Source organism: Eleutherodactylus coqui, chromosome 6 (assembly GCF_035609145.1).
Source record: "Eleutherodactylus coqui strain aEleCoq1 chromosome 6, aEleCoq1.hap1, whole genome shotgun sequence".
In the NCBI taxonomy this organism is placed as follows: domain Eukaryota; kingdom Metazoa; phylum Chordata; class Amphibia; order Anura; family Eleutherodactylidae; genus Eleutherodactylus; species Eleutherodactylus coqui.
Window position 1 is genome coordinate 67,164,031 of NC_089842.1, and position 21,560 is coordinate 67,185,590.

A 21,560-nucleotide genomic window follows, 5' to 3' on the forward strand; every position below is an offset into this window, starting at 1 on the left:
TTGCACCTGTATGCTCTTCCTAAAGTGCTTGAAGTATACTTTCTAGATCTTTAATTAATAATCTGTCTGGGTGTTCATTTATCAAGGTGTATTCGTGTGTGGGCCTCCTGCCTAAATTGCTATTCCTCTTCCTTATCTCCTAGGAACCTTTCCCACCCCCACCCCCACTTCCTTCCATTCAAGTGCAAATTAACACTTACATGTTAGCACACTAACATGCTGTGAGTCTTTGGAGTTCCTTCAGTATTATCCTTGATATCTTTATTGAAATTCTGATTAAGCCATTTCCAACATCTGCCGTACATATATGGAGAATGTGACTGAACATGGAGTAGGCTCAGGAGCTGAGCCTGCTCTATAGGCATTGGATGATGACTGTAAATTACAGCTGAAACCCGGACGCAGAGGCCGAGAATGGAGATAACAGAAATGTTGGTCGTCTAACCATTAAGATGCTGTGGTCAATACTGACCATGGCATTTCAATAGCTGGATAGAGGTAGAGCTCTCCCTCTGTCCTCTCATAGGCCCCCCATTGCAAGAATATAAGATACTATTTGGCTGCCACTCCAGCCTGAGGCCTAGGGATGACTCCAAGGCTTACCATAGATTTCTTCGTAAGAAAGGGGCTGTCCAGTTATAAACTAGTTGTGGCAGGGGTCTGTCTACAGGGACACTTACCTATCAGCTCTTCTCTGGGTCAATGTGCTTGTGTGCTGAGCTGATTTCAGCAGGAAGCAGACAGCTTCATTCTTGTTGCAGTGGCTAGGCTTAGTATTCCACCCATTGAAATGAATGGAACCTTTGCCTGTAGCTTGCAATAGCAAGTCTTGTCACTGCAATAAGAATGAAGGTGTCTGCTTACTGCAGAGACCAGCTCAGTGCAAAAGCATGATGGCTCAGCAAACAACTATTCAGCAAGTGACAGACCCACACCAATCTACTATTGATGACCTTTCCTAAGGATATGCCATCACCCGTTTACAGTTGGACAACCCCTTTAAGGCCTGGCTGTAGCAGATTTATATAGGCAATTTATGTTTTAATACTTTTTTAAGAAGAAAAAAGCTCTTTGGTTTGTTGTGTCCTCATATTCTGAAAGCCAAAACTGTTATACGTTTCTGTCTAAATAGGGATGATTAATGCCACCATTGTATCTGCTCTTGATATGCACTTGTACATTGAACCTCTTATATTTTACTTATGGCTGATACGTCTTATAAATTGATAGTACATGTCTCCATATTAGAGCCTCATGTGGTGTAGAGTGTTAAAGGGGTTGTCTCGCGGCAAACATCAAAATTTTACATTACCCCATTTCCCCTGTCACCCCCCCCCCCCCCCCCGGCATAAAATAGCAATTTAAAGCGGTTTTTAAACCGCTTGCTACTCACCAATCCGACGAAATATGGAGTTATAAAAATCTTTTACCAAAGATGGCTGCCGGTCCTTTCCCAGGGATGCACTGCGGTTTTCTCCCATGGTGCACCGCGGGTCTTCTCCCATGGTGCACCATGGGCTCTGTGCGTTCCATTGCCGATTCCAGCCTCCTGATTGGCTGGAATCGGCCCACGTGACGGGGCGGAGCTACGATGACGACGCGGTGACCAGCTCTCCGGCACGAGCAGCCCCATTCACCAGCCAGAAGCACGGACTGCGCAAGCGCGTCTAAAAACGCCAGAAGACATCAGAATTAGACGGATCCATGGCGACGGGGACGCCAGCAACGGAGCAGGTAAGTGAATAACTTCTGTATGGCTCATATTTAATGCACGATGTATATTACAAAGTGCATTAATATGGCCATACAGAAGTGTATAACCCCACTTGCTGCCGTGAGACAACCCCTTTAAGGCAGCAGAAATGCAGTCCTAAGCTCTTACTCACTACTTGAAAATTGCAAGTTCAATCCCTGCATGGTAAAGGTAGCCAGCTCAAGCCTTCCATCCTTCCAAGGTCAGTTAAATGAGTACTAGAGATGAGCGAGCATGCTCAGATAAGTCAGTTACTCGAGCGAGCCTCGCTCTTCTCAAGAAACTGCATTCTTGTCCGAGCGTGCTCGGGGGGTGGGGGGTGGCGGGGGGTAGCGGGGGTGAGAGTAAGAGAGATCTCTCTCTCTCCCCGCCGCCCCCCCCCCCCCCCCGAGCACGCTCGGACAAGAATGCAGTTACTCTAGAAGAGCGAGGCTGGTCCGAGTAACTGACTTATCCGAGCGTGCTCGCTCATCTCTAATGAGTACCCATTTCGATGGGGGGTAATAAATAAATTATTCGAAAGTACTGTAGAATAAGTTGGCAATATACAAATAACAACATTTATTTTTACTTTTATTTCATATTATATTGTTTGTTTATGTATTTGATTTTTTAATGAACACTATATGATATACTTAGAGTTGTCCTTTTGGCTTTGGGCATGGCAATATTTTTATATATTATTCCTCAAGGTCAGATTAGGGTGCTTAGATATGCAACAGGTTTTTCCACATAGAAACCATCCACGCTAAAATTTGCTTTTTGTTGTGGATTTAAGTCAGAATTGCTGTGGATTTTTAAGTGGCGATGTTGCTATTACAATTCCCACCATGAAAACACATCAACATCCACTTTAGACATGCAGATTTTGGTGTGGATAGCTTCTGTGTGAAAAAGCCCAGTACATGTAAAAGCACCCTTAAATTTTCATTATAAAATTAAGCACTTGCATTTGCTAATTTGGAGCTGATAGAGCAATAAAGTTGAAACCAACTAATGGAAAAAATAGTTGAGTGAGTTGCATGAAGTGTACTTAGAGTGCTAATGATGGGTAGGGAGGGGCGAGAGACACTCAGGCTATACTTCAGGCACTGGAAATTTACACATCAATGTCTGCATGTAACATATTTTAGAGAATGATCATTCCTGATTAGATAGTGGATAATCAGCATCTCCTCAACAAGCAGAAGAAATGAACTACACTTGGATTTTATACAGTGTTTGGATCCTATATGTTATCAGTACCTGCACAGGTAAGTTCATCTGATATATAGGTGTTTGTAAATATTTTTTATGAGTATGTATATCTAATCTGTAGTATATTTTACAATGTTTTTGAAGCCCAAGAAAATAACTCAACACTTAAACCGACTCATGTAAGACTTACAGAGCACCTAATGCATGGATACAACAAGGGAGTGAGACCCGTGAAAGACTGGAGAAAGCCCATAAATGTATATGTAGATATTATGATATATGCCGTCCTGGGAGTGGTAAGTGTCATACTTCATTATTCCTTTTGCTTGCTTTCGTTAATTCCCTCGTTTCCAAATCCTGATAGCTCTTCATGGTATTGATACCTCCAAATGATCTTTTGTGGTTTCATGCATGTACTTGTGAGGATCAATTTGCCAAGCTGCTACCATAACATGGAGAAATACATTTGAAATTACAGGAAACCTTATTATCATTCCTCAGGAGGAAAGCCACAATAGCAAATCATGCAAACCCAATTTAAAGCTTGACGACTACCGTAATTTGTTTTTAATCAAATGTTATGAAACAAATGCAGAAGAATAGAACATGATGTCACAAATGCCGGAGCCGAGGATTTGCATAGCAAAATGTGCTTTATTTTTATGTTCTTTATGAACCATGGGTGAGTGAACGGGGATAAAATGGGTTTCTAGAGACCCCCACAGCACAGATCACTGACACAATACTATTACTGTATATATACAATACACATATGCATATATATACCAAACACATGCCTGCATTTGGATGCATCTACAACTGACTTTCATTGTTAAAAAACATATACCTGAAGTGTTCTTCTGCTATCTATGCAGAAAGTAAAGCTACCTTGATGTAAATGTGCCAGACATTTCACAAAGGGAGACACTTTTATTATATATTTGCCCCAGAGAACTTTGTGGGTTAAGGTACTGTCTGGCTAAATGTGATATGAGCAATTTTAGGATTCTGTTGTGTACTCTGAACTTGTCCGTAGAGCATAATGAACCCAATGTACTGCATGTCAAATCAATATCTTTTGTTCTATGTTTCGGTAGTATCCTTTTTAAAGGGTTGAGCTAACATTACAATGTATCCAATATCCACAAGCAACGTACAATTCCATGGGGGTGCACAAAAGCGCACTCAATCCCCGTGCAGTTACGCAATGAATTGCGCAATTCCAATGGGGAAATCAAAAACACTGGATACTAATTAGGCAGCTTTTTAAATGTGGATGGTCCCGGCAATCAGAAAGTAGAGTGAAATGTACAGATACATGTGCAATAGCACGACTTTCATTTCACGTATGTTTTTGAGCATACGCTCATGTGAAGCCCCCCTGAAGGCTTCTGTACATGTGCGTGATTATCACGGCTGAATAATGGGCTGAAACAAAACCATTGATTTCAATGGTTTCGTTTTTATTAGCGGTATTCTTGCCAATTAATAGTATGAGTGAGCTAGTTAGGGCAAGACTAGAGATGAGTGAGCATACTCGTCCGAGCTTGATACTCGTTCGAGTATTAGGGTGTTCGAGATGCTCGTTACTCATAACGAGTACCACGCGATGTTCAAGTTAATTTCACTTTCTTCCCTGAGAAATTTGCGCGCTTTTCTGGCCAATAGAAAGACAGGGAAGGCATTACAACTTCCCCCTGCAACGTTCAAGCCCTATACCACCCCCCTGCAGTGAGTGGCTGGCGAGATTAGGTGTCACCCGAGTATTGAAATCTGCCCCTCCCGCGGCTCGCCACAGATGCATTCTGACATTAGTTCAGGGAAAGTGCTATCGTGTTGGAGCTGCTATAGGGAGAGTGTTAGGAGTATTTTAGGTTTCAAGAACCCCAACGGTCCTTCCTAAGGCCATAAATCTTCTCTATATGCGCTCAATGGGGCCGGCGGCAGCAGCGCCGACCCCATTGAGAACATATAGAAGACAAATCCTTCTTCTCTGCCACAGCTGTAACAGCTGTGGCAGAGAAGAACGATGTTTGCCCATTGAATTCAATGGAGCCAGCAATACAGCAGGTTCCACTGAAAGCAATGGGCTGCCGGCGTGCGCGGGGATGAATTGTCGGGAAGGGGTTAAATATATAAGCCCTTCCCTGCAATTCATCCAGAAATGTGTTACAATAAAAATATATACCGGCGTATAAGGCGACGGGGCGTATAAGACGACCCCCCAACTGTCACCTTATACGCCGGCAATACAGTGGAGCAAAGAATAAAAATCATTACTCACTTCTCCTGGCGTTCTGCGGTGCTGCTGCAGGCTGTCGCTCCCTCCTGGTTCCCGGCAGAGCATTGATTTCTCTACGAAGGGCTTTAAATCCCCGCCTCCAGAAACACACGTGCCTTCAGTCAATCACAGCCAATGACAATGATGTCATTGAATGGCTGTGATTGGCTGTGTTTCTGGAGGCGGGGATTTCAAGCCCTGCGTCCAGAAAGCAATACTCTGCCGTGGACCAGGAGGGAGCAACAGCCTGCAGGAGCGCCGCAGAACGTCAGAAGAAGTAAGTAATGATTTTTATTCTTTGCTCCACTGTATTGCCGGCGTATAAGGTGACAGTTGGGGGGTCATCTTATACGCCCCGTCGCCTTATACGCCGGTATATATTTTTATTGTAACACATTTCTGGATGAATTGCAGGGAACGGCTTATATATTTAACCCCTTCCCGACAATTCATCCTGCGATCGCCGGCAGCCCATTGCTTTCAGTGGAACCTGCTGTATTGCTGGCTCCATTGAATTCAATGGGCAAACATCGTTCTTCTCTTCCACAGCTGTTACAGCTATGGCAGAGGAGAACGATCTTTACGCTGACAGTGCGGGGGGGGGGCCCACTCTTGCCGCTATTCTGGCTTAATAGTGGGACCTGGGAACTTGAGATGCAGCCCAACATGTAGCCCCTCGCCTGCCCTATCTGTTGCTGTGTCGTTCCCATCACTTTGTTGAATTGCCCAGATTTTCACAAACGAAAACCTTAGCGAGCATCGGCGATATACAAAAATGCTCGGGTCGCCCATTGACTTCAATGGGGTTCGTTACTCAAAACGAACCCTCGAGCATTGCGAAAATTTCATCCCGAGTAACGAGCACCCGAGCATTTTGGTGCTCGCTCATCTCTAGGCAAGACCAATCTTCCCCCTGTTTTTTTCAAACTCGCACGCTATGGTGCGGAGTTTGAACGGCCCAAGAAGAAAAAAAAACATGTTCATGCGCACCTATGCTCCGTAGTGGCAAGCATAGTTGTGCATATGGCCTAGTGTTTTTGCCCTAAGTGTGTCTTTAGGTGTATATATCGCAAATGTTCTGCACGTGTGAAAGGAGCCTTCTGAGGCACTTTCAAATACCAAAAAATAAGACCGTGTGAACAATCCCTTAGTTGAGGATCACACACAATGATCTTTGGAGATTTTCGTGGCACTTTTTCCTGCATTTTTCATTTGCATTTCTTTTGTGGCCAGATGTTATTTTACTGCTTACAGTGCAGTAGAAAATGCATTACACACAAAGCCTTTTTGGTTTTGGAGTTTGGTATTTTTGATGCTCTTTTTGCGCAACTGGCATGGTGTATTCGCACTCACGTGTGTGATTTTCTGTAATTCTTGCATGCACAAATCATGCGCATCTGCGCGTGCACAAAAAAACATGACATCATGCTCCCATCCATTGAAATGGCCAGTTAGTAGCCTAAGCGCTGCGGAATATGTTGGCGCTATACAAATAAAGATTATTATTATTATTAGTGTAATGCATTCAACATGTGTTCTTTCCCTGCACAAATACGCAGGAATATGGAACACGCTTCGTGTTTTTTGCATGGACAACATGTGCACACACTTATGTGAACTAACTCAATGAAATCAGAAGCCGTAGCGTAACCATCCAAACTCCTGGCATCAGTGCTCACATCCCCCCGGGTGCCATGATGCCAGGAGTTCCCTGTAGTCTCCGACTGGCTGCAGCAGTCACCTAACTTCACGGATGGGGATGAGGACGGGGCAGCAGGAGCTCTGGGTATTGTGGGCCGAGGACCATTGTTTATGCTGCCTTTTTTATTTCATCATCCAAGCAGCCATTTACAAATGTTTTATATAATCAAATGTGTGTGAAGGACTCTGTTCACGTCACGTTGGGCTATTCTATCCATGTCCATTTAAATGATCATTTTTGTTTTTAAATGATCTGTTACCGGATGTGATCCATAGGTTCTCAATCAGCCTTCCTCCCTCATTGTTAACATTGTCCAAAACTGAACATAGTTTTACTGTGAATTGCAGTTTTTAATGAGCTTTACTTATGTTAGATGCAAAAGGACAGCAATTATCAGTAAGGGCTTCTTCATGCCAGCATATGCGTAAAAATAGATTAGCACGCGTGTCCACGCACAGTACTGTACTTTTTGAGCATGCAGGGTGAGTACACATGTGTGCGACACACTCCTTCCATCTATTAAAAGGCTATTTAGCCTAATGAAGTCCAGATGCGTTCTTTTTCCCGCGGTTTTGCGCAGTGTGCGAAACAAGCACCCCCTTGTACATTTGCGTACCTCCTATAGACTTCTATAGGGGCTTTTGCTATGCAAAACACAGTAAGATAAAGCAGGTCATACTTTTTTCTGTACACATGAAATGAGAGCTAACCCATTGAACTGAATGGGCTCTATTGTCCGCGTTTTGTACGAGTATATTTTACGTACGCAAAAACAATGAGCAAATAGGGTCGTATGAGGAAGCCCTAGAATCGTGCATGTTTTTTGCCGTGAGACTGTCGCACTGCAAGAACCACAGCTCAGCCGCACTGTGTGAATGGTCCCTTACAAGTACTGCTATGTGAAAGAGGCTGAAGGGTGACGCCGCATGGGGTGGCTCTAACGTCACAGGATAAGGCCATAACAGTTTTTAAATTGATTGTTAATGGGTACATGTTTTTTTTGGGTGAAGCTTATGCTGAGGGCAGTTTCAGACGAACGTGTTTTTATCCCCTTATATGACCATAATAATCATGGATGCATCATGGGACAAAACAAAACCACTGATTTTCATGGATTCCAGTGGTTTTATTTTCACTAGCGGGATTCTCGCCCATAATTGTACAGGCGAGAAAAGATAGGACTTGCTCTATTTTTTTTGCTCGTAGTATTAACTACGTGTGGGAAAGTTGGGTAGCACCTATCTTCCCGCTATTTTTTTCAAACTCCTGCACCATGACGTGCAGTTTGAATGGCCATCAAGATTGAAAAAAAAACTCATTCAGGCACAACTACACTCCGTATCGGCAATCATAGTTGCACCTATGGCCGTCTGAAAATTGCCCTTAACAGTAAAATTTTGTGGCAATTTAAATATCAACTTAAAACCTGCAGTGTCACATGATGCCGTGGTTTTCTGCCACAGCTTGGGTCAGTCCTGTCCTCTGTGGCGTTACCTTTAGACCAGCTTCACGCGGATGGAAGCAAAATTGTGCGTACTATGGCACAACGTATTTACACTATTTTTACAAAACAGAAACTACCGTAACTTCCTTTGCACCGTATTTGCATTCTTAGAAGTTTTGTCTTTAAACAATATTTCCATTTTATTTTCTGCAAATAATAATTGTCAACCTACATCATGTCCCTATGCCAACAGGATGAGAAAAATCAAGCATTTTCAACCTACATCTGGTATAATCAGGTAAATTGTCTAATGTTATGTTTTTAAGGGATCCTTATATCTCCATGTAAGACTATATTATAAAATATTGCTGTCTTCACATTGTCTGCTCGCTATCACAACACAAGACTACATTGTACTGTAGACTGTAAAAAACATTATTTCTTGTATAGCACTATTAAATTAGTTGTCTCAAGATGACTAGTCCTGCTCGAATATCTTATAAGGCCACAAGGACATCATATGAACACTCTTTTAGCCACAACATAAAGCTACGTGTGGTTCCCTTTCCGGTGGATTCAAAATGTCCTTATATTATACAGCATAGATGGCCATTCATCTGAATGCCCACTATGCAATGCTAGAATGACTAGCTGGACACAGCTTGCCCTGGCAAAATTAGCTGTATGCCGGTTGTGTTGGGAGAAGGACCCAGTTTGGTAGACCCAAGGTTTTTGCTTTTTCTACCCATCTAAAAAAACCCGACAAGGAAGCCATGTAAATAGAAAACAAAGACATCTCAGTTTGACACACAATAAATGCTCTCCTCAGGTTTCCGTCCCCGTGCCATTCTTGGCATAAAGGACGGAAACCCAAGATGAAACTGGTGCTGCATTCAAAAACATGATGTGAAAGAAACCCAACAGAGGACTGTCCACTAAGCTGTTTCCTTATCCCCATACACTGCAAACAAGTCACAGAAAGAGGACATATGCATCAATTCAAAAATAAACAGTATCTTTTCTCCTTAGGGAGAGCACCTAGACGGTGAGTGAGGAGATTCAAAAAGCCATTCATGCTCCACTGGGTAATATGCAAATAAAGGAGATGGAATAATACCTCCAGAGTGCCACCTACTGGAAAACAGCATTCCTTCAAGTCAAAGTCAGACTCTTTATACAAGCCTTGTAAGAATGACTGAGAAGTAAAAAACAAAGCCAGACCCCATGTACAGACAGCTGTTTCAGGGTATTTGCCCTTCACCAGGGTACAGTAGGAGTCTGGCTTTGCTAGTGAGAGGCCTGAGATGTGGGTCAGAAATGCTATCCCGGAATACACTGATGAATGGCAAATACCACGAAACAGCTGTCTGTGCATGGCGTCTGGCTTTGCTTTTCATTCCCAGTCATTTTTACAAGGCTTATATAAAGAGTCCGACTTTGGCTTGAAGGAATGCTGCCTTCCAATAGGTGGCGCTGCAGAGGTATTAGTATAAAGTTAATGGGAATATAATAATCTTACAGGGATTATCTGGGACAAAAAAACATTTTCAAAGCTTTTCAGCATACAATAAGTCATACTTACCTCACCCTCTCCCCTGCCACTCCCATTCCACTTGTACCCAATCACCTGTAGGTCTACCCTTCCAGCTGCAGCAAGTCAATGATGACCTCATTTACAATAGAAATGGTTGCAGCCAATCACTGGCCCATTTCAGCCAATAAATAGCTGTAATGGTCACACATCCCTGTGTCTGGATGTCACTCATGCTGTAGTGGGAAGTGAAGACCAGTGGGGGCTGGGCATCAGTGGAGTGGGAGTGGAGGAGAAGTTGATAAGTATTTTATTTTTTACAGTCCAGCGAGCAGCCTTTTAAAAAAGTACCCCCAGATAACCCCTTTTATTATGTATCTAAAACGTTTTGTATCCAATAGTATGATGATGACATATTTAATCATATGTATAATGCACATTTTCTCTCTTATACTATACAGTCCTGGGCTGATGAGTTTCTTACTTGGGATCCAGACAAATTTGATAATATAACCAAAATTTCAATTCCTACACGTTGGCTGTGGGTGCCGGATATTATGATCATTGAACTGTAAGTATACTAGGTATATCACTTATGACTATTCCATAAAACATGAAAATTGACAGCAGACAGAAAATGACTACATGGTCCATCTTATATTATTTCTATCTCAGGATACATCCATGCCTATCCCAGATCTTCAGGAAATCATGTATTGTTAATTTTCAGACCAAGTCTGCTGGAAGTTTGTACCAAACATCTACTACTCTGTAAAATAACATTTTCTGAAATTGCTTCTGATTTTTCCCCCAACTAATCTCAGATTGTGCCCCTTTGTTCTAATGCTTAGCTTCCTAATAAAAACACTTCCCTCCTCAACCTTATTTATTAGAGATGAGCGAACGCGTTCGTCCGAGCTTGATATTCGTGCGAATATTAGGGTGTTCGGGATGTTCGTTATTCGTAACGAACACCATGCGGTGTTCTGGTTACTTTCACTTCCTTCCCTGAGACGTTAGCGCGCTTTTCTGGCCAATTGAAAGACAGGGAAGGCATTACAACTTCCCCCTGCAACGTTTAAGCCCTATACCACCCCCCTGCTGTGAGTGGCTGGCGAGATCAGGTGTTCGCCTAATATAAAAGTCGGCCCCTCCAGCGGCTCGCCTCAGATGCGGTGTGAGTTAGATGAGGGACAGTGCTGTTTATACCGGAGCTGCTGTAGGGAAAGAATTGGTAGTTAGTGTAGGCTTCAAGACCCCCCAAAGGTCCTTATTAGGGCCACTGATAGCTGTGTGTTGGCTGCTGTTAGCAGTGGCATTTTTTTTTTTCTCAAAATCGCCTCTGCAGACCGTTGCACCTGGCATTAGGGACAGAAGTGCTGCATAGGCAGGGAGAGTGTTAGGAGTGAGTGTAGCCTTCAAGAACCTCAACGGTCCTTTCTAGGGCCATATTTATCCGTGTGCAGTACTGTCCAGGCTGCTGTTAGCTGTGCTGCATTTTTTTTTGCTTCTCAAAATCGCCTCTGCAGAGCATTCCACCCTCCATTGATACTGCAGGGAAAGAATTGTATAGGCAGGGCCACAACACAGTTATTATTCATAGAATATACGCAGTGCTGCCTTTTGGTGGAAAAACAAGTGGAAACAAATCTATTTGTCCAGCCTCTGTCCGTCCTTACGGGCGGTGGACACGTGTGAGCTGCGTGAAAAACATTGCTAAATCATACGCACCCAGCTACGCTTTACTGCTGGCTTCGCCATTTGCTTTCCTTAATTGGGAAAAAAAATACCTGCTCTGCCAGAGTTATAATAACTCTGCTACCCTCACGTTCTGTGACACATAAGCAGGGACACAGCACAGTTATTAAACTTAGATTATTCATTCACTAGAGGCAGTGGGGCCTTTCGTTTTCCCAAAAGGGCAAAAATTATATTTGGCCTGCAGTCTTGCGCAAATTTATTTCCTGCCTGTTAAATCAAATCACTGGTAATACAGCATGCTGAGGGGTAGGGGTAGGCCTAGAGGACGTGGACGCGGCCGAGGACGCGGAGGGCCAAGTCAGGGTGTGGGCACAGCCCGAGCTCCTGATCCCGGTGTGTCGCAGCCGACTGCTGCGCGATTAGGAGAGAGGCACGTTTCTGGCGTCCCCACATTCATCGCCCAATTAATGGGTCCACGCGGGAGACGGTTATTAGAAAATGAGCAGTGTGAGCAGGTCCTGTCCTGGATGGCAGAAAGTGCTTCGAGCAACCTATCGTCAACACGCAGTTCTGCGCCGTCCACTGCTGCAAATCCGAATCCTCTGTCTGCTGCTCCTCCTTCCTCCCAGCCTCCTCACTCCACTACAATGACACCTGCTCAGGAGCGGGAACACTCCCAGGAACTGTTCTCGGGCCCCTGCTCAGATTGGGCAGCAGCGGTTCCTCTCCCACCAGAGGAGTTTATAGTCACTGATGCCCAACCATTCGAAAGTTCCCGGGGTCCGGGGGATGAGGCTGGGGACTTCCGCCAACTGTCTCAACAACTTTCTGTGGGTGAGGAGGACGATGACGATCAGACACAGTTGTCTTGCAGTGAGGTAGTAGTAAGGGCAGTAAGTCCGAGGGAGCAGCGCACAGAGGATTCGGAGGAAGAGCAGCAGGACGATGAGGTGACTGACCCCACCTGGTGTGCAACGCTTACTCAGGAGGACAGGTCTTCAGAGGGGGAGTCAAGGGCATCAGCAGGGCAGGTTGCAAGAGGCAGTGCGGTGGCCAGGGCCAGGGGTAGAGGCAGGGCCAGACCGAATAATCCACCAAGTGTTTCCCAAAGCGCCCCCTCGCGCCATGCCACCCTGCAGAGGCCGAGGTGCTCTAAGGTCTGGCAGTTTTTCACAGAGACGCCTGACGACCGACGAACAGTGGTGTGCAACCTTTGTTGCGCAAAGCTCAGCCGGGGAGCCAACACCAACAGCCTCACCACCACCACCATGCGCAAGCATATGATGGCCAAGCACCCCACAAGGTGGGACGAAGGCCGTTCACCGCCTCCGGTTTGCACCCCTGCCTCTCCCCCTGTGCCCCAACCTGCCACTGAGATGCAACCCCCCTCTCAGGACACAGGCACGACCGTCTCCTGGCCTGCACCCACACCCTCACCTCCGCTGTCCTCGGCCCCATCCACCAATGTCTCGCACCGCACAGTCCAGCCGTCGCTAGCGCAACTGTTGGAGCGCAAGCGCAAGTATGCCGCCACGCACCCGCACGCTCAAACGTTAACCGTCCGCATCGCAAAATTCATCAGCCTTGAGATGCTGCCGTATAGGGTTGTGGAAACGGAGTCCTTCAAAAGTATCATGGAGGCGGCGGCCCCGCGCTACTCAGTTCCCAGTCGCCACTACTTTTCCCGATGTGCCGTCCCAGCCCTGCACGACCACGTCTCCCGCAACATTGTACGCGCCCTCACCAACGCGGTTACTGCCACGGTCCACTTAACTACGGACACGTGGACAAGCACAGGCGGGCAGGGCCACTACATCTCCCTGACGGCACATTGGGTGAATTTAGTGGAGGCTGGGACAGAGTCAGAGCCTGGGACCGCTCACGTCCTACCCACCCCCAGAATTGCGGGCCCCAGCTCGGTGGTGGTATCTGCGGAGGTGTATGCTTCCTCCACTAAAGCACCCTCCTCCTCCTCCTCCTCCTCCTCTGTCTCGCAATCAAGATGTGTTAGCAGCAGCATGTCGCCAGCAGTCGGTGTCGCGCGGTGTGGCAGCACAGCGGTGGGCAAGCGTCAGCAGGCCGTGCTGAAACTACTCAGCTTAGGCGATAAGAGGCACACGGCCCACGAACTGCTGCAGGGTCTGACACAGCAGACCGACCGCTGGCTTGCGCCGCTGAGCCTCCAACCGGGCATGGTCGTGTGTGACAACGGCCGTAACCTGGTGGCGGCTCTGCAGCTTGGCAGCCTCACGCACGTGCCATGCCTGGCCCACGTCTTTAATTTGGTGGTTCAGCGGTTTCTGAAAAGCTACCCACGCTTGTCAGACCTGCTCGTAAAGGCGCGCCGGCTCTGCGCACATTTCCGCAAGTCCCACACGGACGCTGCCACCCTGCGCACCCTGCAACATCACTTTAAGCTGCCAGTGCACCGACTGCTGTGCGACGTGCCCACACGGTGGAACTCTACGCTCCACATGTTGGCCAGGCTCTATGAACAACGTAGAGCTATAGTCGAATACCAACTCCAACATGGGCGGCGCAGTGGGAGTCAGCCTCCTCAATTCCTTTCAGAAGAGTGGGCCTGGTTGGCAGACATCTGCCATGTCCTTGGTAATTTTGAGGAGTCTACCCAGGTGGTGAGCGGCGATGCTACAATCATTAGCGTCACCATTCCTCTGCTATGCATCTTGAGAAATTCCCTGCAAACCATAAAGGCAGCTGCTTTGCGCTCGGAAACGGGGGCGGGGGAAGACAGTATGCCGCTGGATAGTCAGGGCACCCTCCTGTCTATTTCTCAGCGCGTACAGGAGGAGGAGGAGGAGCATGAGGAGGATGAGGAGGAGGGGGAAGAGACAGCTTGGGCCGCTGCTGACGGTACACCGGCTGATTGCCTGTCATCCTTTCAGCGTGTATGGCCTGAGGAGGAGGAGGAGGAGGAGGAGGAGGATCCTGAAAGTGATCTTCCTAGTGAGGACAGCCATGTGTTGCGTACTGGTACCCTGGCACACATGGCTGACTTCATGTTAGGATGCCTTTCTCGTTACCCTCGCGTTGCACGCATTCTGGCCACGACGGATTACTGGGTGTACACACTGCTCGATCCACGGTATAAGGAGAACCTGCCCACTCTGATTCCCGAAGAGGAAAGGGGTTCGAGAGTGTTGCTATACCACAGGACCCTTGCTGACAAGCTGATGGTAAAATTCCCAGCCGACAGCGCTAGTGGCAGAAGGCGCAGTTCCGAGGGCCATGTTGCAGGGGATGTGCGTAGATCGAGCAGCATGTACATCCCAGGCAGTGCAACAGTCTTTAAGGGCCTGGCCAGCTTTATGGCTCCCCACCAAGACTGTGTCACCGCTCCCCAGTCACGGCTGAGTCGGCGGGAGCACTGCAAAAGGATGGTGAGGGAGTACGTAGCGGATCGCACGACCATCCTTGGTGACGCCTCTGCCCCCTACAACTACTGGGTGTCGAAGCTGGACACGTGGCCTGAACTAGCCCTGTATGCCCTTGAGGTGCTTGCTTGTCCTGCGGCTAGCGTCTTGTCGGAAAGGGTGTTTAGTGCGGCTGGGGGAATCATCACAGATAAGCGTAGCCGCTTGTCAACCGACAGTGCCGACAGGCTAACACTCATCAAGATGAACAAAGGCTGGATTTCCCCAGACTTCTGTTCTCCACCAGCGGACAGCAGCGATACCTAAGCAATACGTAGGCTGCACCCGCGGATGGAAGCTACGTTCTCTCTCACCATCCAAAACGGGGACATTTCTGCTTCATCAATCTGTGTCTAATATTCCTCCTCCTGCTCCTCCTCCTGAAACCTCACGTAATCACGCTGAACGGGCAATTTTTCTTAGGGCCACAAGGCTCACTCAAATAATTTTTCAGAACAATTTTTATAAGTTTCAATTAGCTTAAAAGCGTTGGAACTTTAACTTGAACCAATTTTTCGTTACACTGGGCTGCCTCCAGGCCTAGTTACCACTTAAGCCACATTAACCAAAGCGATTCACCTGCCATCTTGGTTGGGCATGGCCAATTTTTACTGAGGTACATTAGTACTGTTGGTACACCAATTTTTTGGGGCCCTCACCTACAGTGTAATCATAGTAATTTCTATGTTCTTCGCCTGCACTCATGGTACAGAAAGGTGTGTGGGGTTGGCCTACACTTTAGCTACATAAATGTCACTTGTTGTGCCTTGGCTATACTAAGGCTACTGAAATGGAACTAAGACTGCGCTCCCGCTATACTGCTGCTTCAGAATTGTTACTGGGGCCTGTCTTGAGTGCTACTATTGCTTACATGGAACGAAGACTGCGCTCCCGCTATACTGCTGCTTCAGAATTGTTACTGGGGCCTGTCTTGAGTGCTACTATTGCTTACATGGAACGAAGACTGCGCTCCCGCTATACTGCTGCTTCAGAATTGTTACTGGGGCCTGTCTTGAGTGCTACTATTGCTTACATGGAACGAAGACTGCGCTCCCGCTATACTGCTGCTTCAGAATTGTTACTGGGGCCTGTCTTGAGTGCTACTATTGCTTACATGGAACGGACACGTGGAGAGGACACGTAGTGCCTCAAAAACATCCCCCTCCTCCTCCAACAGGGAAAACATTGTTGGCAAATGCCTTTGCATTGGTTCGTCTGGTGGCAGTCCAAGAATTTCACCTTTACCGACACTACAAGAGAGCCCCCCCACCATCCCCCCGCCACGGCCCACTTAATCCTGGCCACATTCCGAAAACCAACAAAATACAACCGTGGTACTAGGTCCGCAGTCACCACCACATTACCACCAACGCGGTTACTGTTAAGGTGCATATAACCACGGACACGTGGAGAGGACACGTAGTGCCTCAAAAACATCCCCCTCCTCCTCCAACAGGGAAAACATTGTTGGCAAATGCCTTTGCATTGGTTCGTCTGGTGGCAGTCCAAGAATTTCACCCTTACCGACACTACAAGAGAGCCCCCCCACCATCCCCCCGCCACGGCCCACTTAATCCTGGCCACATTCCGAAAACCAACAAAATACAACCGTGGTACTAGGTCCGCAGTCACCACCACATTACCACCAACGCGGTTACTGTTAAGGTGCATATAACCACGGACACGTGGAGAGGACACATAGTGCCTCAAAAACATCCCCCTCCTCCTCCAACAGGGAAAACATTGTTGGCAAATGCCTTTGCATTGGTTCGTCTGGTGGCAGTCCAAGAATTTCACCTTTACCGACACTACAAGAGAGCCCCCACACCATCCCCCCGCCACGGCCCACTTAATCCTGGCCACATTCCGAAAACCAACAAAATACAACCGTGGTACTAGGTCCGCAGTCACCACCACATTACCACCAACGCGGTTACTGTTAAGGTGCATATAACCAGTCTGACTGGGGCATGCAGACACCTTGACAGAATGAATAGTGTGTGGCACATAGGTTCCCCATTGCTATGCCCACGTGTGCAGCTCCTGATGGCGGTGGCACAGGATTGTATTTCTCATTGCTTCTGTACAGCATTGTGGGCTATCGCCCCGCCCCTATTAAAGAGGGTCGCTACCTAGCCGTGCCAACCCTGTGCAGTGTGTGCCTGCGGTCCCTCGTCGTGGCAGACGCACTTCTAAATAGACATGAGGGTGGTGTGGCATGAGGGCAGCTGAAGGCTGCGCAGGGACAGTTTGGTGTGCGCTGTGGGGGGGAGGGGGTGCGGTTGGGCAGCATGTAACTCAGGAGAAGTGGCAGTGGAGTGTCATGCAGGCGGTGATTGTGCTTTGTTGGAGGTAGTGTGGTGCTTAGCAAAGGTATGCCATGCTAATGAGGGCTTTTCAGAAGTAAAAGTTGTTGGGGGGGGGGGGGCCCACTCTTGCCGCTATTGTGGCTTAATAGTGGGACCTGTGAACTTGAGATGCAGCCCAACATGTAGCCCCTCGCCTGCCCTATCCGTCACTGTGTCATTCCCATCACTTTCCTGAATTGCCCAGATTTTCACACATGAAAACCTTAGCGAGCATCGGCGAAATACAAAAATGTTCTGGTCGCCCATTGACTTCAATGGGGTTCGTTGTTCGAAACGAACCCTCGAGCATCACGGGAAGTTCGTTCCGAATAACGAACACCCGAACATTTTGGTGTTCGCTCATCTCTATTATTTATACATTAAATATATATAAAAGCTTCCATCATGTCCCCCCTCTCCCTTCTTTCCTCCAGGCTGTACAAATTAAATGTTTAGGTCTTTCCTAATACGTTTTATTCTTGAGACCTTCCACCATTTCTGTAGCCTGTCCTTGGCCTCGTTCTATTTTATCAATGACTTTCTCCAGAACACAGTATTCTAGATGTGGTTTTGCAAGAGCTCTATACAGCAGGATCCCTATCTTCCTCTTTCTACTGGTTATACATCTTGCTCCACAGCTGAGCTTCCTACTAGCTATCTCTGCTGTCTGATTACACTGTGGACTTATTTCCGAATCTTCAGGAATCAGAACCTGTAAATCCTTCTCTTCTAAAGTCCGGGATAACAAAGAACAGCCAACCATATTTTTTTTTCAGAAAATCATTAAGTGATACTATACTCCACATTTAATAACTTAAAGTCAATATTACAATGATAGTCCCGTGCTTGTAGATCAGGAACTTTAATCAACTATAATCCGGAAAAATAATCAATAAAATAACCACTCAATACAAAATCCACATTAATGTAAATAAAACTAAGATACTGTATAGTAGTCAATGTCTGTATTTAGTTACAGTAGGGGGATTAAAGGGGTCCATGACCCATAACCAAACTGTATTCTCCTTTTAATGTTACTATTTGCATCTTTGAAATAATCTTACCATTAACATGTGTGCCATTTCAGGAATGGTCACATGTTCCTCCTTCTCCTCTGAAGGAAGAGAAGGAAGAATGAAGACCAAAGAAGAAGCATGGTGGCTCAATCATTGACACTGTAACATAGCAGTGCTGGGGTCCTATGTTTAAATCTGACCAAGGACAACGTCTGTATGGGCTTCCTTTGAAAGAAGGAATAACATGTATGGTGGCTCAGTTGTTAGTACTTCAGCCTTGCAGATTTGTAGTTGTAGGTTCAAATCTGTCAAAGGGTCAACATCTGAATGCAGTTTTCATATTCTCTTTGTGTTTATTCTTCTTCTTCTCCTCTGGAAAAGAAATTTAAAAAATGGTGGCTCAGTTGTTAGCACTGTTGCTTTGTAGTGCAGGAGTTCTAGGTTTAAATTATGACCAAGAGTAACATCATGCAGATGTTATCCTTGATTAGATTTGAACATAGGAGTCCAGCACTGCAAGGCAATATTGCTAACCGCTGAGCCATATTCATTGAAGATACATACACATACCTCTCTCTCCTGGAGTTCAAATTGAATCTGATTTTGACTCCCATTGACTTTAATGGGAATTAGTAACACATAGCCCGATTACCAATATTTTTGGAAAGTCATCCCGATTACTCTCTACACGATTAATCTAATAATCACTCATCACTAGTACTGACTAGGATTCTGCCCCTATCTGCCGAAATAATACTCTACTGTGTAAATGGGGCGCCTAATTTTGAATTTGTTCCCTGCACTGTAACATCCAGTTCAACCCATTTTCCGTTGATCCAGAGAAAAACAAAAATTTCTATGAGGTAACAGTCAGTTTTTACCATCTTAGGGCTCAGTCACACGGGCGTTTATTGCCGCGATTTGCGCATGCGCATGCGTCCGGCGATTTTTTAAAACCATTGCTTTGCAATGGTATCGGACACATGAGCGCTTTTTATGCGCTCGTCCGATAAATTAGAGAACAGAAATCGCAGATCGCACCTATCTGCGATCTGCGATTCCTGTTCTCTTCTCTATATGCGCTCAATGGGGCCGGCGGCAGCAGCGCCGACCCCAATGAGAACATATAGAAGACAAATCATTCTTCTCTGCCACAGCTGGAACAGCTGTGGCAGAGAAGAACGATGTTTGCCCATTGAATTCAATGGAGCGGCAATACAGCCGCTCCATTGAAAGCAATGGGCTGCCGGCGTGCGCGGGGTTAATTGTCGGGAAGGGGTTAAATATATAACCCCTTTCCTGCAATGCATCCTGAAAAGTGAAAAAATAAAAAAAAAGGATGTACTCACCTGCTCCCGGCAGCCTGAGATCCCCGCGGCCGTCCTGCAGTGGGTGTGAAGGGGGTGTGACTCAGGCTTGCCCCTGATTGGCTCAGCCTGAGCCAATCAGAGGCTGATCTCAGTCACACCCATTCATGAATTCATGAATGGGTGTGACTGAGACTTGCTTCTGATTGGCTCAGCGCTGAGCCAATCAGGGGCAAGCCTGAGTCACACCCCCTTCACACCCACTGCAGGCCGCCGCCGGGATCTCCAGCTGCCGGGAGCAGGTAAGTACATACATTTTTTTTATTTTTTCACTTTTCAGGATGCATTGCAGGAAAGGGGTTATATATTTAACCCCTTCCCGACAATTCATCCCACACTCGCCCGCAGCGCTTGCATTCAATGGAGCCGCTGTATTGCCGTCTCCATTGAATGCAATGCGCTGGACAGCTCCGGCCCGTTTCTAATGAAACGCGGCTAGGAGCAGATTTTCGGGCGATTTTTGGGCCGATTTTTCGGCGCCGGTCACGCGATTTGCGCATGCGCATCCGTCATGCGATACGCAAATCGCGTGAAAAAACGCCCGTGTGACTAAGGCCTTAAGGGGGAAAAAAATCCCTCTCAAATCTATTACTTAAGTTATAATAAATCCCAGGATCAATGATCCTTCTCAAGATAATTTGTAATAATTTTAAATGCAAGAAAGCCACCCAAGCTCTTTTTGAGCTCTTTAAGTGAATTCACCATCACACTTCCTTAGGTAGAGAATTCCATAGTCTCATTGTTCTTTCATCAACCCTATAGTGACCAAGCGTGTTTGCGCCTTAGGGCAAAGTCAGACAAGCGGTTTTTTTTTTGCCAATATGTCATTTTAAAGGCAGGTTGTTTTTCTATAGTGCACATGAAAATGAGGTTTTGCACTCCAAAATGGATACTCCTATGTGTCCTGTGCTCAGAACCATACCCATTGTAGCCCCAACATGGATAGGCCTATAAAGGAGGGAAGCTTTCAGGGCACAACTGAATAGATTCCAGGCCCCATTGTTCACTTGTGTTGAAAAAAAATTGACTCCCTAAAAATAATCCCCCCGTGCCCTTTTTGGCATTCCCTTAACCTTAGATAAAAGTAATAATGAAACTGTGATATGTCTGAAAACAGGAGTAATTCCGGAGGCCTGGTTGGGAAGGGCACATGGGGCAATAAAACCGGGTATCCCTCCTCCTCTCATGCGTTTTTGTGGGGTATATCTTGACCTCAGTGGTGGGTATGGGGTGTAAAAAGTGGCACTCTGTGAGGCTTTCGTAAGCTTGATGAGGTGTGGCGGTCTCACACAGAAGACGCTCAACAAGGTGCTCCTGAAACTTCAAGAAGGTGAGCGTTCCCGGGGCTTCTTGTAATTTACGTATTACAGGTAGTGATTCAAGTAACACTGGACTCACACAGACATACCGTATATACCGGCGTATAAGGCGACGGGGCGTATAAGACGACCCCCCAACTGTCACCTTATACGCCGGTATTCAGTGGAGAAAAAAAAAAAAATTTTATTACTCACCTCCCACGGCGTTCTGTCGCGCTCCGGCAGGATGTCGCTCGCTCCGGCAGGCTGTCGCTCGCTCCTCGTCCCCGCCGCAGCATAGCTTTCTGAATGTGGGGCTTGAAATCCCCGCTTCCAGAAAGCTAATACACACGCCGGCAGCTATGACATCATTGAATGGCTGTGATTGGCTAAAGCACACGTGGCTTCAGCCAATCACACTATTCAATGACATCATTGAATGGGTGTGATTGCTAACACGTGCGCCTTCAGCCAATCACAGCCATTCA

At 46.6% G+C, this 21,560-nt stretch overlaps 1 protein-coding gene across 1 annotated transcript in view; it reads left to right on the forward strand.

Moving 5' to 3' along the window:
• The first annotated feature begins 2,879 nt into the window (after positions 1-2,879).
• The window catches only part of LOC136631328 (5-hydroxytryptamine receptor 3A-like), a 43,667-nt gene continuing 24,986 nt past the window's right edge, over positions 2,880-21,560 (forward strand). The window contains exons 1-4 of the mRNA XM_066605586.1: positions 2,880-3,006; positions 3,095-3,246; positions 8,631-8,675; positions 10,370-10,479. Of these exons, the coding sequence (XP_066461683.1) occupies positions 2,946-3,006; positions 3,095-3,246; positions 8,631-8,675; positions 10,370-10,479 (368 nt within the window). The 5' untranslated portion in view covers positions 2,880-2,945. The remainder of the gene's footprint in view (positions 3,007-3,094; positions 3,247-8,630; positions 8,676-10,369; positions 10,480-21,560) is intronic.